General features: G+C 38.8%; 1 protein-coding gene and 1 long non-coding RNA gene across 3 annotated transcripts in view; one reads left to right on the top strand and one right to left on the bottom strand.

The window, feature by feature from the left end:
• The window catches only part of LOC146363413 (major histocompatibility complex class I-related protein 1-like), a 228,372-nt gene that overhangs the window by 187,180 nt on the left and 19,170 nt on the right, over nt 1-22,022 (bottom strand). The window contains exons 4-8 of the mRNA XM_084919870.1: nt 21,697-21,975; nt 20,625-20,927; nt 20,003-20,113; nt 19,136-19,153; nt 18,905-18,964 (exon numbers count right to left, since the gene is read on the bottom strand). Of these exons, the coding sequence (XP_084775996.1) occupies nt 18,933-18,964; nt 19,136-19,153; nt 20,003-20,113; nt 20,625-20,927; nt 21,697-21,975 (743 nt within the window). The 3' untranslated portion in view covers nt 18,905-18,932. The remainder of the gene's footprint in view (nt 1-18,904; nt 18,965-19,135; nt 19,154-20,002; nt 20,114-20,624; nt 20,928-21,696; nt 21,976-22,022) is intronic.
• Nucleotides 10,506-13,837, top strand: LOC146363415 (uncharacterized). Of its 2 annotated transcripts, none has more exons than XR_014799266.1 (3): nt 10,506-10,554; nt 11,153-11,214; nt 11,538-13,837. It is a non-coding gene; the product is annotated as an uncharacterized LOC146363415 (long non-coding RNA). The 2 variants fall into 2 exon arrangements; XR_014799265.1 differs by having other exon boundaries at nt 10,515-10,926.

Genomic DNA, 22,022 nt, shown 5'->3' with positions numbered 1-22,022 from the left:
TCATTTAGCTTCCAGCAACATCACATCTTTTAAATTTGTGATTTGCCTCTTTATCTTTTAATTTGCCTGCATATGTAAACTTACAGCTTCTGTCATTCTTGAATTTCTCCTGTCTTTAAAGTGTGAAGAAGTATATTGTTTTCAAACCAGAACAAAGGAATCCACCTAAAATCAGACAGAGCTCTGATGCATTTCCTGTTTTTATTTTGAGAGGTTATAAAAACACAACACCCTTCTGAAGCATGAGTTTGTGTTTCTTTGTGACCTTCCTAAACGTAGATTCACACAGCATCACCCTCACACAAATGCATGCTGCTGTGTGTTGTCACTGTGACACACCCAGCTGATGCTCTTCTGGTGTGACTTGCAAACAAAGAAATGACATGAGTTGAAGCTCCAGCGGAAAACTTCAGCAAATCTTCTGATCATTCACGGTGTTAGAGCGCCGCCACTGGACTCAAACAGCACTCCATCTGTGCCGCTTTCTGAGAAACCACGTGATGACTCTGTTAGGTTTCGTTTTTGTGTTTATGAAGCTGGATCTGGTTTGATTTGCAAGCGTTGGCACACAAACAAAGAGGCTGTTATCTAATTTAAGCGCCAGGTCGTCAAGGCTTTTTGTCTTCCTGGTTTTGCAACATTGCTGCAATGATAAAGAAATGAAGCTATCGATGATTAACATCAGAAAAACTTTAGCAATGTAGAACTATGTATGTATAAAATAGAACCACAATATTTAAGTACTATTGTCTGAATCCAAGGGTTACAGACATAATATTATACATTTGGAATATAAAAACAAATTTGTATGTTTTTGGATTTTAAGACTTTTTTACTAGTTCCGTTTCTCTTGTCCTCATCTGACATTTTTTGTTTGTTTTTTGAGTAGGATTTGCCACAATATCCAATATATTTATCTCTCTCTCGCTGTCTCATTTATAAGATTTGGATTTCTGAGATGTGGGTCAGCAGCAGAATTCAGTGGGTGGTGGTAATACACCTGACTGTAACAAAGAAGGAAAAAAAAATGTCTGTTTGTCGTTTAGACTCCGCCACACTCAAAATAAAACTGCCGCACGCGCAGTAGCTCCTCTCTGACCAATAGGAATTCAAAGCTGGCTGCATGTTAACAGTAACCAGGCAAAAAAAGGAACCAAGGTTTTCTTTGGAAAGTGAAACTTATCAGGCAGAATGACCTCAGAAACAAAGAGCTAGTGGTGTGTAGTCTGTGGGCTCTGTGTCTTTAACCACTACCTCACTGTAGGCCGTCTAATCAAAATCACGTGTATTTGGGTCACAGTTGTTATCACATATTTTCTGAAGTTATTTAATCACATTCTTACTAAAGCCATTTTAAAAGTAAATTAAATTATGCTCATGTTTACATTCATATACAAATAACTTCCCCAAGTAATCCAGATACAATTATTCATCCACCCAAAAATTCAACTGGCAACCTATTCCACCTGATTTGGGACAAGAGGTCAAAGCTTCATGTCTTTCTCATTCTGCAACGTTGCTGCAATGATAAAATAATGAAACGATCAACAATTAAAATCAGAAAAAAATTAGCGATGTTAAATTTTGGACGTATAAAACACATAAACAAACAACATTTAAGTATTATTGTCTAAATCGAAGGGCTACAGACTGAATATTATGTATTTGCATTCAAAATAAAAATGTTGACTTTCTGTTATTTCTGTCCTCATCTGACGTCTTTCTCATGACTTGCTACCTCCCACTCATATGAACTTACTTTAAGTTATAATCCTACTTTTCATGATTAAAGCACTTATTCTGCACATGTCTAAGCATCAAAGACTATCATTAAGCTCTGCTGCAGGACTAGGTTTCTCCAGAATGTGCTGCTGGGTTTGGTTTGTCAGATGGCGCCATCTAGCAGTGGGATTGTAGTACTGCTGAATATAAAAGTAAGCTTTGTCTTTAACTAAGTTTCAGTCAACTAAGTTGTGTTTTCTTACCCCTCCCAATCCAAATGCATAATGCTAGTACAGTGGCTGTTATAGGACAAACAAGTTTTATTCAGCGAAGACTAAAATCATGAAACTGCCTCCATCTGGCAGCAGAGCTCTCTGCTGACAAACGGGCCATCTCTGACTGCGAATGTGCAACCTCTTGTTGTTAGAACTGAAGAAGAGGTGAAAACGACTAAAATTACTAAAAACTCACACAGACTTAGAATCGGAGAAAAGGGAAAGCAGCAGTGAATAAAGAAATAGACAGCAATGTTTTTGGATATAGAAAATAAAACATATGATATGCTGTGGAAATAGTGACTATTTATTAAACTTAAAAAAAATAGGTGTAAAAGCTAGATTATTTAATTGGGACAGAGACCTTCTAGACAAAAGATGAATAAGAGTTTGTATAAATGGTACGCAATCTAATAACTGAGAATGGAACTCCTCAGGGCAGAGTGTTTGAGCCATTAGTAATTTTAATTAAGGTTAAATATATCTTTGATCAAATTCCTAGGCATATAGGAAAGTCAGCATTTGCAGATGATACAGTCATCTGTAAGAGAGGAGGAAGTGTGCAGACTGTTTAAAAGCAGCTGCAAGAAGCAGTTAAGCAGGTACAAATATGGGCTACTACATGAGGATTTCAGCTCTCCATAGAAAATAAAACAAAATAGTTTATTTAAACAGGAAACATATAAGGAAAGATTGTTTTATCTATCTGTCATTTAAAGTTTTAGGAGTGCACTTTGATGTAAAGCTTACATGAACACAGCATGTTAACAGGACTGAGAAGAAAATGTAAAAAGAATTTAAATATAATGCAGCACCTGGTGGGGACACAAAAGGCAATTCTAAAAAGTGTATGTGCAAGTTTGGAATCATGGAGCTGTAGCATATGTGTCAGCATTGTGTTAACTCATTCTGAGTTTCTTTCTTTCTTATCTTTTTTCTCGTAATTTTTTTTTTTATAACTAACGTATTAGTAATTAGACTCTGCAACCATGTTCTACCGTTTTGTGCTAGTCCTGGTCGTTTTTCTCAGTTTATTTCTACTTTTTTCACCCGTGTCTGGGGACCCAGAGCAGCGATCCTTTGTTTACAGTAAGGATCAGCTGTTAGCGCTGCGTCCTGCAGCGGTACTGCCGGCGGACAGACCCGACATTCCCAGCGAGCTGAGGAGGAAAAGACGGGGGTGTCGTGCTGGGAAGGAGCGCCGTCGCCCGAGAAGGAGACGTTATCGACCATCTCTTCCTTCTGTAATTATTGGAAACGTAAGATCTTTGCCCAATAAGATGGATGAGCTCACGTCGCTAACCTGGTCACAGAGGGAGTACCGGCAATGTAGCATCATGATGCTAACGGAGTCGTGGCTAACATCGCTAACTCCAGACACGAGCGTGACACTACCGGGATTCCAGCTGCTGCGAGCGGACAGGACCAGAGACAGCGGTAAGAGGAAAGGAGGGGGACTGGCAGTTTTTGTGAACGACAGATGGTGTAACCCTGGGCACATCACTGTAAAAGAGCAACTCTGCAGCAGAGACATTGAGCTGTTAGCCGTTAGCATGCGTCCGTACTACCTGCCCCGGGAGTTCTCGCATGTTATCGCGATAACAGCGTATGTCCCCCCCCCTCGGCCAACGCGGATGCAGCCTGTGACTCTCCACTCTGTGGTCAGCAGACTGCAAACACAATCTCCGAGAGCCCTTCTCATAATATCAGGGGACTTCAATCATGCCTCACTGGACTCCACACTGCCCACCTTCACCCAGTATGTGACCTGCCCAACCAGAGACAATAAAACACTGGACTTACTGTATGCCAATGCAGAAGAGGCATACAGTTCATCACCTCTCCCTCCCCTGGGCAGATCTGATCACAACCTGGTGCACCTTGTCCCTGTGTATGAGCCCTTAGTGCGCAGGGAGCCACCAGCCACCCGCACAGTACAGAGATGGTCGGAGGAGAGCGAGGAGGCTCTTAAGGATTGTTTTGAGTCGACTGTGTGGGAGGTGATTTGTGATGACCACGGAGAGGACATCGACAGCCTTACTACATGCATTACTGACTATATAAATTTCTGTGTGGATAACACCGTACCTACCAGGACTGTACGGTGTTTCTCCAACAACAAACCTTGGATTACCCCAGAAATTAAAACCGTCCTCAAGCAGAAGAGGAGGGCCTTCAAATCCAAAGACAAAGAGGAGTTGAAAAGGGTGCAGAGAGAGCTGAGGGGACTGATAAGGAGTGGGAAGGACAGCTACAGGCAGAAGATGGAGAACCAGCTTCAACAAAACAACGTTGGTGAAGTCTGGAGAGGCCTCAGAACCATCTCGGGCCACAAACAGCAGAACTCTCTGCCTGGGAGGGATGTGAGATGGGCAAACGAACTGAATCATTTCTTCAACAGATTTCATTCAGCCATGAGGCAGTCTGCAACATCGGCTGCAGACTCACCCACCCCCACTGCTGCTGTTCCACCTCTGACACCTCAGACACTTCACACCTCCTCTATTCACCCTGCTCACTCCTCCCCACCCCCAACAACAGCATCCAATACACACTCAACACAAGGCTTCAGCCTGTCTCTCTCAACCACCCAGGTTAGGAGGGAACTGAGGAGGATTAATGGCAAGAAGGCAGCGGGCCCAGATGGCATCAGCTCGAGGGTCGTCAGGTCCTGCGCGGACCAACTGTGTGGGGTGATGGAGCACCTCTTCAACCTGAGCCTGGGAAGAGTCCCACAGCTCTGGAAAACCTCCTGTGTTGTACCAGTGCCAAAGACTTCACGCCCCAAGGACCTCAACAGCTACAGGCCGGTGGCTCTGACATCCCACCTGATGAAGACCCTGGAGCGGTTGGTCCTGGCTCAGCTTCGGCGCCTAACAAGCTCATCACTGGACCCACTTCAGTTTGCCTACCAGCCTGGCATTGGAGCGGATGATGCCGTCATTCACCTCCTACATCGTTCCCTCGCTCACCTGGAGACCGCTGGAAGCACTGTGAGAATCATGTTCTTTGATTTCTCCAGTGCCTTCAACACTATTCTTCCCTCGGTTCTAAAGGACAAGCTGGAGAACTCTGGAGTGGACCATCACCTCACTACCTGGATCTTGGACTACCTCACAGACCGACCACAGTATGTGAGGACTCAGGGCTGTGTGTCGGACAGGGTCGTCTGCAGTACGGGGGCCCCACAGGGAACGGTTCTGGCTCCGTTCCTCTTGACCATCTACACTGCAGACTTCTCCCACAATTCCACCCAGTGCTTCCTGCAGAAGTTCTCTGATGACTCTGTAATAGTCGGCCTCATCACTGATGGGGACGACAAGGAGTACAGAGGACTGACCAAAGACTTTGTGGACTGGTGCCAGCTGAACTACCTCCAGATCAACGCCAGTAAAACCAAGGAACTGGTGGTAGACTTCCGCAGTCACAAGCATTCTCCACTGCAACCACTGAACATCCAAGGTATGGACATTGAGGCTGTGGACAGCTACAGGTACCTTGGTGTTCATCTGAACAACAGACTGGACTGGACTCATAACTCAGACGCCCTCTACAGGAAAGGGCAGAGCAGGCTGTACCTGCTGCGGAGACTCAGGTCGTTTGGAGTGGAGGGCCCACTCCTGAAGACCTTCTATGACTCTGTGGTGGCTTCTGCTATCTTCTATGGTGTGGTCTGCTGGGGCGGCAGCATCTCTGCCGGGGACAGGAAGAGACTGAACAGGCTGATCCGAAGGGCCAGCTCTGTTCTAGGATTCCCTCTGGACCCAGTGGAGGTGGTGAGTGACAGGAGAATGGCGGCTAAGCTGTCATCACTGTTGGACAACATCTCCCACCCCATGCAGCAGACTGTGACAGCACTGAGCAGCTCCTTCAGTGGGAGACTGCGGCACCCACGGTGTGGGACGGAGAGATTTCGCAGGTCTTTCCTCCCCACTGCTGTCAGACTCCACAACAAAGACTTCAACTGATCAAACACACACATCCACAAATGTGCAATAACACTAAGTGCAATAATCTTTTCTGTCATCGTTGTATTTTTACTCAGTTGTATATAGCATTTGTATTCTATTTTTATCTTATTGTATATTTATTTTATTTTATTCTACTGTATATAGTATTTTATTTTTATTCTATTCTGTACAGTTGTGTACTGTATTTATTCTTATTATATCCTAATTTTTGCCTCATAACTTTTGCACTGTCCACTTCCTGCTGTGACAAAACAAATTTCCCACGTGTGGGACTAATAAAGGTTATCTTATCTTATCTTATCTGTTTGTATTGAGGCGCATTCGGCTTTGCAGCATTTAGCTGAACTGAGCAGAGTATAGACGTCTACACTTCAGTATTTTTTCTGTGATCTGTCACTAGTGGCGCTAGTTAGATGATGTGCCGTGATCATGAGCCGTTTCTCTTTTCCTTTTCCATCATTCTGGTATAACCATTAGTTTATCTGTCCAATGATTTATTTATTTTATTTTCTACATTTCTGTGCACGCTGTTTTAGATGTTTTCTGGGAAAGTCTTCCTTTTCTTGAGTAAAACTAGTGTTTTGTACCTTCTTTTAAACCCTCTGTATTTACATTAATTAATTACATTAATGGTTCTCTTGACTGCAGACCACGACAATGATCTACCTAACTCATCAAGTGTTATTGGCTTTGTTAGATGTTTTGAGGTTATTGTATTCATGCACTTTAGTTGTCTTCTGTGGTCTTTCAGGCCTTTTGATGTTGACGAGCTGGTCAGTGCATTCATTCTTTTTAATAACGCACCAGATTGTTGATTCTCCATGATGTTGTTTCTCTCCATAACTTGCACTAACATCACTTTGGGCTTTATATTAAAAAATTACAGCTATTTTACTCATACTTATATAAAAGCTATTCAAAATAATAATAGTTTGACTTTTCATTACACTGCAGACCAGCACCTACCAGGAACAAACCTGACAACAATCTGCTGGCAATGCTAAATTTGTATGATTGTACACAGACCAGTAAAATCTAAGAACAGCTTCAGCTGTTCTACAGGCAGTTATAGCATAAAGCTTGATTCATGCTTTCCTCATGGCATAGTCATATAAAGCTAACACTTCTTTTGAGAATATTTTCAAGCCAAACGCTGGACAGTCACATCAGCAGGTGGAGTTTTTCCTACTTACAGGAGGATCATTGCTGCTTGGATTATATCCTGCGTTGTTGCAGCATCTGCTCTTCATGTTTCTTGCTGGGGTTAATTTTTCTCATCTCACTTTTTCTCATCCTTTAATTATTTTGTGTTTTCTTCAACAATTTGAAAATATTGCTCGCAGGTGGTTTCTTAGCCATATGGCATACACATGAAGTATTCTATATATTGTTTAGAATAAGTAGCCAGTATATTAAGGATGCAAGCTGATCAAACTAACATGCAGTAGAACAGTAGGCCCATATATTTTAAATTCCCTCGTTCAAGACCATGACGTCTTAAAATCACAGCTCTATGTAAAGATTTAATTAATTTTGTGAAAAACAATAACACAAAAACAGTAACATACCATCTATACATCAGCTCAATAATTTGCTGTAGGCAAAGGGCAAGACTTACTGTATGGCACCCAAAGCATTTTTCTTGCAGCATATCTGTCAAAAATGTCCATCAGGATTATTTTTAAATGGATTGCTTTTTCTGGTAACTCACATTTACAATCACGGACAAAAGACAAACAAATGATTAAATCTGTGTGATTTTCCAGTTTGAAAGCACAGAGGTACAGTGGTCAGCACTGTTGACTGTGAGGTTCCTTGTTCAAATCACCTGATTTAATTATATGGTTTTTCCTTGGTTCAGTGTTTTTTTTTCTTTCTCCAGTCTAAAGAAGTTAGATTGTGGTTCGTAATTGGACATGATGTGGTTGTGAACATATAGTTGTCTGTGCTGCAACGTGTCTAGTTCCCATGGCTGCAAAACAAGCTTGCATCATCATTCCTCCACCACCATGTTGACAATTGATATGCTGTGTTTATTTATTTGTTCCTCAACATGGTGCTGTGCATTAAGGCCAAACATTTCCACTTTGGTATTTTCAGTGTTGGGTAAGTTACTTTAAAATAGTAACTTAGTTACATTACTAGTTACTTCTCTCAAAAGTAACTCAGTTACTTCAAGTTACTCGTTACTTTCAAAGTAACTAGTTACTAGGGAAAGTAACTTTTACTAGTTTTACTCAGAATTCTCTTGTTAATGTGTTGCTTCCATAACTTTGCCAGTCTTCTAGCTTGCTTACTTGCCACAAGTGCACTGTGCCACCCACCAATAGAGAGGAAAAAATAATGTGCATATTTCCACGAGAGAAATCCCACGCCTGGACCGTCATTGACTGCTGCCATGATTCTAGCCTACGTCACAGCGTCATGTGCGCCTTTTACATCCAACACAAAAACTGCAGTCGTGGTGCTTTCGATTGTACTCAGAACTCGGAAATTCTGCCTTCTGAATAGGAAGATGTTGGTAACACCAGACTGCAGATGAGCTGCATACAGAGCTGGACTGGGACAAAAAATTGGCCCGGGCATTTTGACTAGAGACCGGCCCGCCATTATAGGAAAAATCATAAAGCCTTTGAATGAAAATAAACACTGTTGTGACAGTGATGTACACTGTTTTGATGGTATATATGCATCAATCTATCAATCGTTTGTTGTAAGATTCAGATAATTATTTTTTAAAAGCTAGACATTTTAAATGAGAATAAGAAAGAAAAGTATTTCTTTGTGCCCACCTCTCCCTGTTAATGCCCTACCTGGCCCCTCTGGCAAAACTTTGCTAGATCCGCCCCTGCACAGTTACCAGCTGTCAGCTACTTAGAAAAGGATCCTGGTGTTATTTGTCTCTCAGAAACAGTTCATAACTTCAACTCATTCATGTCACCTAAAAGGTAAACCTGTTTCTCCATCACCTGTTCAGCTCTGATGATTCAGTAAGGACATCTCCTGGTTTCATCTTCATGTTTCCCTCTCACCAGCTATACAAACCGATATAATGACCAGCAGCTTTTACAGCTGTGGCTCCAGCAAACATCAGCTGATAGTAGAAAGTAATATTAAATAAATTCTAACAACAGCTGATCAAGCTTAAACGTGCTGCTGTTGTTTAGCGCGACATCCGCTGGTTTCCTCTTTCGGCGCAAAGTGGGCGATAAACAAACAAGAGAGCCGATCAGCTGATCATTGATCAGTTTTCATGATTGAAGTAGCAACAGGAGAGGGAGGGGGAGAGAATGAGAGGAGAAGAGGCAGCTGTGCAGCAAAGACACAGAATAACTCCAGCTTTGTGCCTTTTTCATTGTAGCTGAATTATGGGACAAACTGTTCCTTTTCACCTCAATAAGAAACGCGTAATATTTTCTCTGAATACCAGACAGGACGGTTGGCAACTCTAATAACTTATGAACAAAATAAAGTTCAACATCATTAACTTCATAGCACCCACCCAGCTGTATAGAAACTCCGTCATGCTAGCTAGTACGCAGTACGGAAAAAGTCAGAATAACGAAAATAAACTGCAACTAAACTTGGTTTATATCTGACCCAGATAGACTGCAAGTCATAACTTCTTACCTGAAGTTCAGTTCACACTCGGACCGGCGGCCGCCTCGGGTCTCTTTTCCTCCTGCGTCCCCTTTCTCTCATCCACCTGCTGGCCTTCACCACTTGCTAATGTTACTGAATCTGTGGAAGCTCCGCGATAGCCACCACACGAAGTAACGAGTAACGACCCTATCTAAATCCCAGTAACGACTAACGCGTTCCTGATTTTGGCATAATAACTAGTTACCGTGCTCGTTACCACAATAATAACGTAGTTACTGTAACGCATTACTTAATGACGGGTTAGTCCCAACACTGGGTATTTTCTGTTGAAACTTTAAAACTTAATCTGCACTGGAATTTAGAAAGGAGGAGGAGACTTTCACCTGACAACTAACAACTAACCAAAATACCATATTTGTTCAGTCTTTCTCTAATTGTACTCATAAACTTTAACATATAACATGCTAAATGTTAGATTTGTAGAGCTCTTTATTTTATTTACTCTTTATCATGTAGTTTCTCTGAGCACTGCATGGTCCCACCCTGGGGTGAATTTGCAGGGTGAACTGTCCTTGTAAATAATGTAAAGAACAATAGCCTACTCTATTATACAATACAAAATTATACAAGAGACAGATACACAGTTTAAAGTTAGGAGGAAATTTCAATATTGTGTTAAATTCTTGAGTCGCCCCTTATTCTTATTTCTTTATATTTTCCCAGGGGCGATTTTAGCCCATTCTTGGCGGTGCTCCAGCACCCCCAAAATGAATCAAAGCACCCCCAAAGATTTCTTACTTTTTTTGATAATATTTGCTGTTTGTGTGACACACTACTAAAAATATAAAAAGCATACAGTACTTGGTTGAGACGTAACATTTTAACAACAAAAGTATAGATAACCCCCCCCCCCTCCCAAAATGGTTTGTTCCAGCTCGCCTGCTGCCAGAGCAATGGTGGCTGAGACACAGCGGAGTGGAGGTGTAAGTGCCTGGCTTAAAACAGGGCATGTTAACTGCATTTAACCTTCAGTTACTCTTTATATAGTTAGATAGGAGTCAGACCATGTTTCTTTTTAGCTGAAAAACATTACACCCAGGTAACCTGCAGTGTTGAAAACGTGTTTTGCGACAATGTTAGCTACCCTACAATCCGTCCTACTCTGTAGTAAAATCAGCGACATTTGACTGTCCTGTTGCTCCCATTGAAATGTATACAGCCTATTTAAAATCTAAAAGTTAACATTGGCCGTAGCCTACTGTTGTTGCCACTGTCCTGTTTGAAATGGAATGAGTGAAGCTGGTTATTTTGTCATATGCGCATGTGCCGATATGAAACCCAGGAGACACATTCAGGTAAAAGTGTAAGAACAAATGATCCGTCAATAAACGATAATGTTGGATCAGTGTTTCAATATTTATATCTTTTATTAGATGTACATGTGGTTATGTTATTTGCCTTTTGGTTGAAAGTACACTGAGAGAGGACTTTTTTTATTAGTGATCTTAATAATATATTTTTTTCATATTAATGTAATTTTTTCATCTAATTGAATACAATCTATTTGTGTATGATTGTCAGTCCAAAGAGGAAGCGAGGAAAGAGGGGAACGTGAGGAGAAAGTGCAAGGTCAGGAAGAACAGGTAAGGAAACAGACAGGGAATAGTGACAGGCACAACAGAAACTGTTAAACTGCTTGAGAGAGTTAACCACCAAAAGTATTTGCCAACTTCAAGGTGAGGCGACATGGGTTAAAATAAAAGAAATAAATCTGCAGAGCCATAGTAGTATCTGCAGTAAAGATATTTTCATACATTGTACCATAGGCAAAATTGCCTCTGTTTTTATAAAAAAAAAAAATTATTTTATCAATAATTTGTACATTTCAAGGACTATTTTTGGAGTCTATTTTCATATATCTGTATTGTATTATACATACACATTAAAAGTGAATCTCTGTTCATAGAGAACTTGGGACCACTGGAGACATTTAAGGATGCAGGGACTGACAGAGCCAGGGAAGAAGTCTCATCGTGACGAGTAAAGTTTATCTTGCCTGGCTGAGCAGCTCTCTGGGTGCTCAGCACTCCCAAAGCTCTGATCCTAGAATTGCCCCTGTATTTTCCTTTCAAAGAGCCAGACTTTGTTTTAATTTTTAACTAGTCTTTATCAATAACTCTCCAGGCTTTTAGAAAGTCTTTCAAAGTGTTTCTTCTTATTCCCAAAGAGCTATGAAAACTTACGTCTCAGAATATGTTAGCATCATGTGCAGTGTGCCTAAAAACTGTCTATAGTTTATGGTCTATAGTCTCTGTGTAATATCTTCACAGAGAACAGAAAAATCAGCTTTTAACGTCCTCATAAAACCTCATAAAGGAAATGACAAGAAAGCTGCCCAAGAGTCTTTGTTAAAGAATAAAGGTGATCATACCGAATGTTCACTTTCAAGCTTGTTAGAATTATACAGACTCTCTTTTTGCCTCATATACTGAATTTATACTTTAGTTTGTATGTTTGTTCATTTTTCCATAAATCATTGCACCTATTCCTAATAAAGTATTTAAAAAAAAAAAAAAATGACAGATAGCTCAAGACATTTGCAGAGTTCTTTATATTTTGAGATAAAATGTGAGATTCATCATTCATAGTGTGATTTCTGTCAAATTTCTCTTATTTTTAAGGACAAAGCCACGAAAGGTGTTTTAAATAAACAGAAAATGAACTAACATATTATAACTACTTGTAAAGTGAATGAAGCATTCAACACAACAGAGAGTGAACAAAGGGCAGATCTGCAAAATGAATGTACATTAGCATCTGATCTAACCTATTTTTAGCAGTCACATACAGTGGTATGCAAAGGTTTGGGCATCCCTGATCACTTCCATGATTTTTCTTCATAAATCTTTGGTTGTTTGGATCAGCAATTTCAGTTAAATATATCATACAGCATAATAACACAATGATATTTGAGAAGTGAAATGAAGTTTTTAGGATTTACAGAAAGTGTGCAATAGTTACTTAAAACAAAATTAGGCAGGTACATAAATTTGGGCACCCTTATTATTTTATTGATTTAAATACCTTTAGCACCGATTATTGGAATACAAAGTTTGTTTGGTGAATCCAATCATGACTTTATGACTGCCCATTGCAAGTTTTTCTCCTCTTTGCATCTTCTCTGAAGAGTGGCAACATGGCAGCCTCAAAACAACTCTCAAATGACCTGAAAACAAAGATTGTTCAACATCATGGTTTAGGGGAAGTATACAAAAAGCTATCTCTGAGATTTCAGCTGTTAGCTTCCACTGTGAGGAACATAGTGAGGAAATGGGAGACCACAGGCATAGTTCTAGTTAAGGCCCAAAGTGACAGGTCAAATAAAATCTTAGATAAGCAGAGGCAAAGGGTGGTGAGAACAGTCACAGTCAACTCACAGACCAGCTCCAAAGACCTGCAACATCATCTTGCTGCAGATGGTGTCACTGTGCATCGTTCAACTATTAAGCGCACTTTGCACAAGGAGATGCTGTAATGGAGAGTAACGCAGAAGAAGCCTTTTCTGTGCACATGCCACAAACATTTGAGGTTTGCTAAAGCACATTTGGGCAAGCCAGCTTCGTTTTGGAATAAGGTGCTGTGGACTGAGTTATTGAGTTATTTAGACATAACAAGAGGCGGTATGCATGGCGGAAACAGAACACAGCATCCCAAGAGAAACACTTGCTACCTACAGTAAAATGTGGTGACGGTTCCATCATGCTGTGGGGCTGTGTGGCCAGTGCAGGGACTGGGAATCTTGTTAAAGTTGATGGTCGCATGGATTCCAGTCAGTATCAGCAGATTCTTGAGAACAAGAATCAGTCACAAAGTTGAAGTTTGGCCAGGGCTGGATATTTCAACAAGACAACGACCCTAAACACTGCTCAAAGTCTACTAAGGCATTCATGCAGAGGAACAAGTACAATGTTCTGGAACGGCCACCTCAGTCCCCAGAACTGAATATTATTGAAAATCTGTGGTGTGAGTTAAAGCGGCCTGTCCATGCTGGGAAACCATCAAACCTGACTGAACTGGAGATGTTTTGTAAAGACGAAAGGGCCAAAAAACCTTCAACCAGAATCCAGACTCTCATTGGAAGCTATAGGAAGCATTTAGAAGCTGTTATTTCTGCAAAAGGAGGATCTACCTAATATTGATGTAATATTTCTGTTGGGGTGCCCAAATTTATGCACCTGCCTAATTTAGTTTAAGTAACTATTGCACACTTTCTGTAAATCCTATAAACTTCTTTTCACTTCTCAAATATCATTATGTTTGTCTGCTGTATGATATATTTAACTGAAATTGCTGATCCAAACAACCAATGATTTATGAAGAAAAATCATGGAAATTATCAGGGGTGCCCAAACTTTTGCATACCACTGTACTAACAGCTAATATCACATCTTTACCACAGATAAACTTAGACAGACAGCAAAATCAGGTATTTACATGTATTGTTTGTTTGATTTTTTTATCAATCCCAGTTTAACTCCATCTGAGAAATACACTGGGATGAGATGGAGTTAAACCAAGAAGTGAGCTTTATATGTAGTACTAAAGCAGACACAGATTTTGCTTTTTTTAAATAGTGACCTCAGGCTGAAAAATCCTATCCAATCAGAACTGACCTGAGTGGTTTTACAGAGAGTTTTGTCAGTAAGCACTGACACATTATTACACTTCCTGACATTCTGGATGAAAAGTGTTTGAATTAAGTCATGTAAGATGAGAAATGAGACCTCAGAATATAAAATACTTTCTAATTTTGTACATTTTTAGTTTCTTTTCCTTAAATATTAAAATATTGTTCCAGGCAAGGTCATCATCTTTGGATACTTCAACATTTAAGTATAATGTAGATTTATCTACAGAAATGTTTTCTTTCAGAGTACAAATAAATAAATTTGATTATAAGAAATGTTTTAATTTCTAATATAGCTGCTTTTTTGTTGCAAAATATTTTGTTAGCCAGAATAATTTAGAGTTTACAGAGACTAAAAATAAGAGTAAAAATGTTTTCTAGTGCTTTAAGAATGATTTTTTTTAAAGCTTTGGTGCAGCTCACTGTGCTCAGGGTTTTTTTTTTTGTCATTCAGCTTTTGGATTTAGTTTCTCCTGGACCTCAGCCTTAAACTCAGAAACACATGCTAATCTAACCTGACAGTTTTACTAACATTAAACATAATACTACCATTTTTGAAAGAAACACCTTTTAAATCTCACATTGGAGTTCAGAGCACATGGAAATTAGTTTTGCTTGTAGGACGAAGGAGCATTTAGCTCAAAATATAAATAATTTCGCAGCACTTATTGTCCTCTCATGTTTTGAATGTGCAAAGTCTGTTTCTGAATGAATTATATATGTGATATATATGTAAAGCATAAATACATATAAATGTAAACTTCACAGGACTAAATCTGAATCATTAAATTGTTATCAGTTTGCTTTTTTTTTACAATATTTATTAATACTGTGGATCTACTGGCTTAAAGGGTTCAGTGTAGATTTTCTGTTAAACTATCAGCAACTAAAATAATCTGAGACATGTAGCTGAGAGCATCTCAAGCCTTACACTGTTAAAACACCAAACAGTGGCTATAGATGTAACACCATTTGGTTTTAAGAAGCCTTGATTATTAATGTTTGGCAAACATTGTTTCAAAATCTCTGCACTAACAGTTCTTTTAAACTCCGTCAAGCTGGCTGGCGGTCATGTGTCAGTTCAAACAAAATGGCATGAGACTGGAATTAAATTTTGCCATCAACTGGTAGTCTTTATTAAATAAAGTATGAGTTTACGTGCCAACACATGCCAAAGAACCCAACCCCTCTAAAAGCAGCTGGCTTCCTTTTATACTCTACCTGATTCAGGTAACCATTCTGTAAAAGCACAAGTCTATAAAGTGTGGTGTTCCCAAAAGGTTGATTCTGTTCATCTGGACGTAGTTTTCAGTGGGAGAAACATTTCGTCACTCATCCAAGTGACTTCTTCAGTCTCAGCTGACTGCAGGCTTCCCCAACCTTATAAACAGTACATTTACACAATAGCTGAAACCAGCCCACTGAATGAACAATGGGCTGTGAGGTCAGCAGTGTTGGGACTAACGCGTTATTAAGTAACGCGTTACAGTAACTACGTTATTATTGTGGTAACGAGCACGGTAACTAGTTATTATGCCAAAACCAGGAACGCGTTACTCGTTACTGGGATTCAAATAGGCTCGTTATTCGTTACTTCGTGTGGTGGCTATCGCGGAGCTTCCACAGATTCAATAACATTAGCAAGTGGTGGAGGCCAGCAGGTGGATGAAGGAAAAGGGAGGCAAGAGGAGAGACCCGAGGCAGCCTCCGGTCCGAGTATCAGGTGAACTGAACTTCAGGTAAGAAGTTATGACCTGCAGTGTATCTGAGTCACATATAAATCAAGTTTAGGTGGAGTTTATTTTCGTTATGCTGACTTTTTCGTACTGCGTGCTAGCTAGCATGACGGAGTTTCTATACAGCTGGGTGGGTGCTATGTTACTGATGTTGAACTTTATTTTGTTCATAGGTTAATTATTAGAGTTGCCAACTGTCCCGTAAAAAACAGAATCGTCTGGTATTCAGAGAAATTATTACGCGTTTCGTATTGAGGTGAAAAGGAACATTTTGTCCCGGACTTCAGCTACAATGAAAAAGACACAAAGCTGGAGTTATTCTGTGTTTACGCTGCACAGCTGCCTCTTCTCCTCTCATTCTCTCCCCTCCCTCTCCTGTTTCTACTTCAATCATGAAACTGATCAATGATCAGCTGATCGGCTTTTCTCTCTTGTTTATTTATCGCCTACTTTGCGCCAGAAAGAGGAAACCAGCGGGTGTCGCGCTAAACAACAGCAGCAGTATACGCTTGATCAGCTGTTGTTAGAATTTATTTAATATTACTTTCTACTATCAGCTGATGTTTGTTGGAGCCACAGCTGTAAAGCTGCTGGTCATGATGTCGGTTTGGATATGTGGTGAGAGGGAAACATGAAGATGAAACCAGGAGATGTCCTTACTGAATCATCAGAGCTGAACAGGTGATGGAGAAACAGGTTTACCTTTTAGGTGACATGGATGAGTTGAAGGGAAGTTATGAACTGTTTCTGAGAGACAAATAACACCAGGATCCTTTTTTTTACTTAGCTGACAGCTGGTAACTGTGCAGGGGCGGGTCTAGCAAAGTTTTGCCAGGGGGGCAGGTAGGGCATTAACAGGGAGAGGTGGGCACAAGGAAATACTTTTCTTTCTTATTCTCATTTAAAATGTCTCGCTTTTAAAAAAATAATTATCTGAGTCTTACAACAAACGATTGATAGATTAATGCATATATACCATCAGAACAGTGTACATCACTGTCACAACAGCATTTGTTTTCATTCAAAGGCTTTATGATTTTTCCAAATTCCCCGGGACGATTTTTTTTTTTGTCCCAGTCCAGCTCTGTATGCAGCTCATCTGCAGTCTGGTGTTCCCTACATCTTCCTATTCAGAAGGCAGAATTTCCGAGTTCTGAGTACAATCGAAAGCACCACGACTGCAGTTTTTGTGTTGGATGTAAAAAGCAGGCTAGAATCATGCGGCGGTCAACGACGGTCCAGGCGTGGGATTTCTCTCGTGGAAGTGTGCACATTATTTTTTCCTTTCTATTGGTAGGTGGCACAGTGCACTTGTGGCAAGTGAGCAAGCTAGAAGACTGGCAGTCTGGCTGGAGATCCAGTTACGGATGCAACACATTAACAAGAGAATTCTGAGTAAAACCAAAGTTACTTTCCCTAGTAACTAGTTACTCTGAAAGTAACGAGTAACTTGAAGTAACTGAGTTACTTTTGATAGAAGTAACTAGTAATGTAACTAAGTTACTAATTTAAAGTAACTTACCCAACACTGGAGGTCAGTTACTTCATCATATGCAAATTGTCAAGTCTAGTGTTGGTAAACCAAATGAAAAAAATAAACATCCACAAAAGCAAACATCAAACCACAATACAACACACACACACAATACTTTTGTCACAAGGACACTTAATGGACTGGAGCTGGCATCATTACACCTAAGCTTACTGAGCTACTATCACAAGTTAAATTGTAGCTAATCCATTAATATTTGGGCTGGATTCATGAAACTTTAGCCAAGTGTACATTTTATTTTTAAAAAAGTCACAGAAATTTGGATTATTTGGACTTTATTGAAAAGCAAAAGAACAAAAAGGAGAGAAAGAGCAATGCAGTTTTACTGATATATAAACAGAGACACACCCACCAATGTGTTAAAAACATAACCCACACAACCCTCCAGAATCTCAACTTGAACTAAACTCTAAAATCAAAAACACTCAAAACTTGTCTTAAATCAAACAACAGAGAATAAACATAATTTTCATTAATTAAGAAATAAATCAGATATAAAGTAAAATCTTTTAAGGTCTCCTGGAATTTAACACAAGTTTGTCTTTTAAATCAAATTTTAAGTAAACTTACAAGATTTAGAAAGATATTATTATGATTCCTTTATCACTGAGAGTGAGGGAATCTCAGCATTCATGAGTGATGCAACAATTTACAAGAAAACCCCACACCAGAAACACTAAACTAATATATGTTTGAGTGAAGATGAACATACAAAGGTTTAATTATGATTGTATTGAGACTGCTGTGATGATTCCATTGTTTCATATTGTTTTTATTGTGTTTTACGTCTCTCCAGGTGGTCACATCTTTGTTAGATCTTCAGAATAATTTAAAGCCACCATTATGATGTATATGTTAAACATTTGTCAACTCATTTTCAAACTCCTGTCCATTAAATCTTGACTAATAAGCATCTGCAACTATATTTTAGACTTAAGATCTTTTTAACAGATTTTATGATGTGAACAATCAACGAATTCAATGAATTCCAGTTTATGGAGAAGAACGAGCTGACACGTCTTCTCTCATGTTCTCTGTAGACATAAAGAAATAAAATAAATGTTAGGATTGTTCAGATCCACAAATAACCTATTTACGGTTTCATTAAGATCTAAAATTCTGATTCAATCGAGTATTTACTTCATATGTTTCTGAAGGGAATTAACACATTTGTTTTAATTTTGTTAAATCATTTCATGAAACGTTATTTTGAAAGCATCTTTCTCTTATATGATTTAAAGTTATACTAAAGCACTTTTTTTTGGATATATTTAAACAGGAGATTTTACTACAGCCACTATTTTACATAAGTTTAAAAAGAAAGCTAAAACATGAGACACAAATATGAAGTAACTCACTGTGTGCAGAGCTGTTTGTGGTTTAGGCTTAAGGAAGCATTGGCTCCTGGCTCCCTGCAGCTGTAGGTCAGAAACACAATGTTAGTCCACATCCTGCTCTCATCTGTCACTTTTACAACAATCGAACACAAAGGGAAACAGCCCTGAAAGACTGTTTAGATTAAAGTACAGAAACCCTTTTTAATTTAGTGTAGACAAGAGATTAGAGAAAAGGGACAAAGTTTAACTTACGAGATGGGGGACGTTTGTCTGAAATAAAAAGGAAAAAATACATCATGTTAGTAATTTGTTATAAATGTTAACACAATTTTTTTCATGTATTGTACAAGGCATGAAACATAATTTCATATTTTCATTTTGTAATCTGGACAAAAGCATTAATTTAATTTGTAAAATTAAAAACATAGACACCAGGCTTACTCACTAATGTGTTTATAGATATATTCTGACTTTTCCCACAAAATGTGCTCATGTAAAATTTATAAGTAAAGCGACTGAAGGTAGAGAACGTACACATTTCTAATGTAGGTAAAGGTGTACCTCAGGATGTGTTTGTTTGGCAGAGTTGATGGTTAAGAAAAGAGAAACAATGTTTGGGTTTCAATAACTGAGTTGGTGGTTATTTTGTTCCTTGACAACCAAACTGTAGCTCAGGTGTAAAAAAACCAAAACAAAAAAAACACAAAGACAGAAAGAAAAATGATGCAGAAAAAAGTAAATAACAGACAAGAAGAAAAAGTGAAGTAACTGGACAAAAATCTACAAGTGGGATCATGCAGAGAAATGAAGGGGCAAGTTATGAAACACAACAAGCATGATTAATGAATATCGTTGTAATATATTGAGGATTTAAAAGAGTCTGATCATCCTGCTGGCAGAGAAAGTGTTAAAATACTTAAATATTAACCTGAAGACTCAGCTTACACTGCTTTTGGTTGTTACCTGTTTAATCCTGTGTGCATTGTTTGTTTTCTTTTGAAAACTGTTAATAATGACTTCAATTAAGTCATATTACTCTTACTATCATCATTATTGTTTGCACTATGTCATCATTGTTGTTGCATTATACAAGAAAATTCCAGGAAGTTTGTTTCTCACCTGTCCTCTTTTTGTAAATAATGAATGCGATCACAGCGATGGCAGCAAGAACAACCACAGCAGCAACAACAGGGATGATCAGCTTAATATCTGGTCCGGAGAAGGAACTTCCTGTGGATCACAGAACAAACAAAAGGTGAGAACAAAAAGTTTCCAATCAGATAACAATCATGTACAATAGCTTTGTTTATGGTCACTACATATTTGTCCCACTAATTTTTGTTTTCATTCCAACAATAAAAGTTCTGCCATTAAATTTAATTTCAATACATTGCCAATAAATTTGAACATAGCAATGTTTCAAAATATACATTTTCCCCCATTTACTATTTAATCTTCTAAAACTGTCCATTAGGCAGGTAATCAGTGGCCACACATGAACATCATATATATACATATATATACATCATATATTCATCAATGTTCAGCAAGGAAAAAATGTGGTGGAAAAACACAACTTGGTCTAAACTGATTAAACTTAAAATTATTCTGACAGAAGCTGACAGAAAGAAAATCAAAGCAAACAAACTTTCTCATCCAACATGAACCACAGGGCTATTGCAGTAATTCAAGTGTGTGTTTCCCATGTTTATCACTCATCTCATTCTGATTCCAAACTCACCTTCATTGGTCTTGATCTCTGATTTGTCCAGTTTGGTGATGATGTCCTCGTTCACACCAGAGAGCTGAAACACACATCTGTGTCTGTGCCAGTCTTCAGGTTTGACTGATGAAACATCCAGGTCAACACTCATCTGGAAGGTCCTGTCATTGTTGGTGAGAATCTCTCCTTTGTTCACACCCTCATGAAGCTCCACTCCATCTTTTTTCCAGACCATCTCGGCTCTGTTAGAATAGAAACCTGTAGCGTGGCAGGTGACTGGAGAGGAGGAAGACTTCTGGAGGAGAGACACTGAGGGAAGAACTGGAGAGATATTAAAATTATCATAAGGAGTGAGAAGGATGGACAGGATTAGAAATGAGTATATCAGAGCTAAAACTGTGGAAGATGATCTGCTATAACGACCAGGAGAAACTTTAAAAGATTATTATTATTATTATTATTATTAGCATTATTATTAAAACCATACCAATTTCTTTTGATGTGATGTAGTTTATTAAATTAAATTAAATTTAAAAAATGTGTCAAAATGCCACGCGAAGTGCAATTATATTAACCCTTTCACACATAGGGGTCACTACAGTGGACAACTACTCAAAGGCTGTTTTCTTGTATTTGTATCAGTGTTGATGGTAAACTTGCACATAAACCATTACATTGGACACTGATGAGTCACTCCATGCCTTACAGGGTTATAGTTGTTATAATTGTTACATATATTGTTATACTGTTATAAAATATTTTTAAAATATATTAAAAAATATATATTTTTGTTATGTTAGTTTTTACACAGTGTATATTAATTATTCATTTGTCAAATTCATAAGTCAAAATGTTTGTTGTACAACTAAGTGGACATGTAAAAAATACTCTTTGAAAATGAAAAGTATATGTTTAAAAAAAAGAAGTTGAAAAATCTTTTTTTCATGCCTTAAGATGAATAAAAATACTCAAGAAAAAAAAAGCCCTGATTGAGGTTTTCATAATTCATGCATGAAAAGGTTAATTTAATATCATATTAAGTAATAAACTGAGACATGTAACTTTTGGTTAATAATCTAATTCTGGTCACCTGTTCTCATCAGAGAGCTCCTCCCATAGTTCACATACTTCTTCAGCCACTCAGGACAAATCTGGGTGAGGTAATTCTTATACTGTGTGATCGTAGCTTTGTTACTGTCCCACTTCGTCTTTGTCATGACAGCCTGTTGTTTTGGAGCGACCCATGTCTCTGTCTTCAGGTCAAAGCTTATGAAGTCCTCTCCATCATAGCCGTCTTGGCGATATCCATTCACTTCACCTGTTTCTTCATCCCATTCACAGCCGTACATCCGCTGGACAATGTGAACACCTGACAGAAACACAGAGACAAAGACTGCAGTGAACCAGAGAGAGACT

The sequence above is a fragment of the Perissodus microlepis genome, chromosome 22, assembly GCF_051167445.1.
Source record: "Perissodus microlepis isolate ML-2025 ecotype Zambia chromosome 22, ASM5116744v1, whole genome shotgun sequence".
NCBI classification, from domain to species: domain Eukaryota; kingdom Metazoa; phylum Chordata; class Actinopteri; order Cichliformes; family Cichlidae; genus Perissodus; species Perissodus microlepis.
This window is presented reverse-complemented; position numbering and strand designations above follow the sequence as displayed.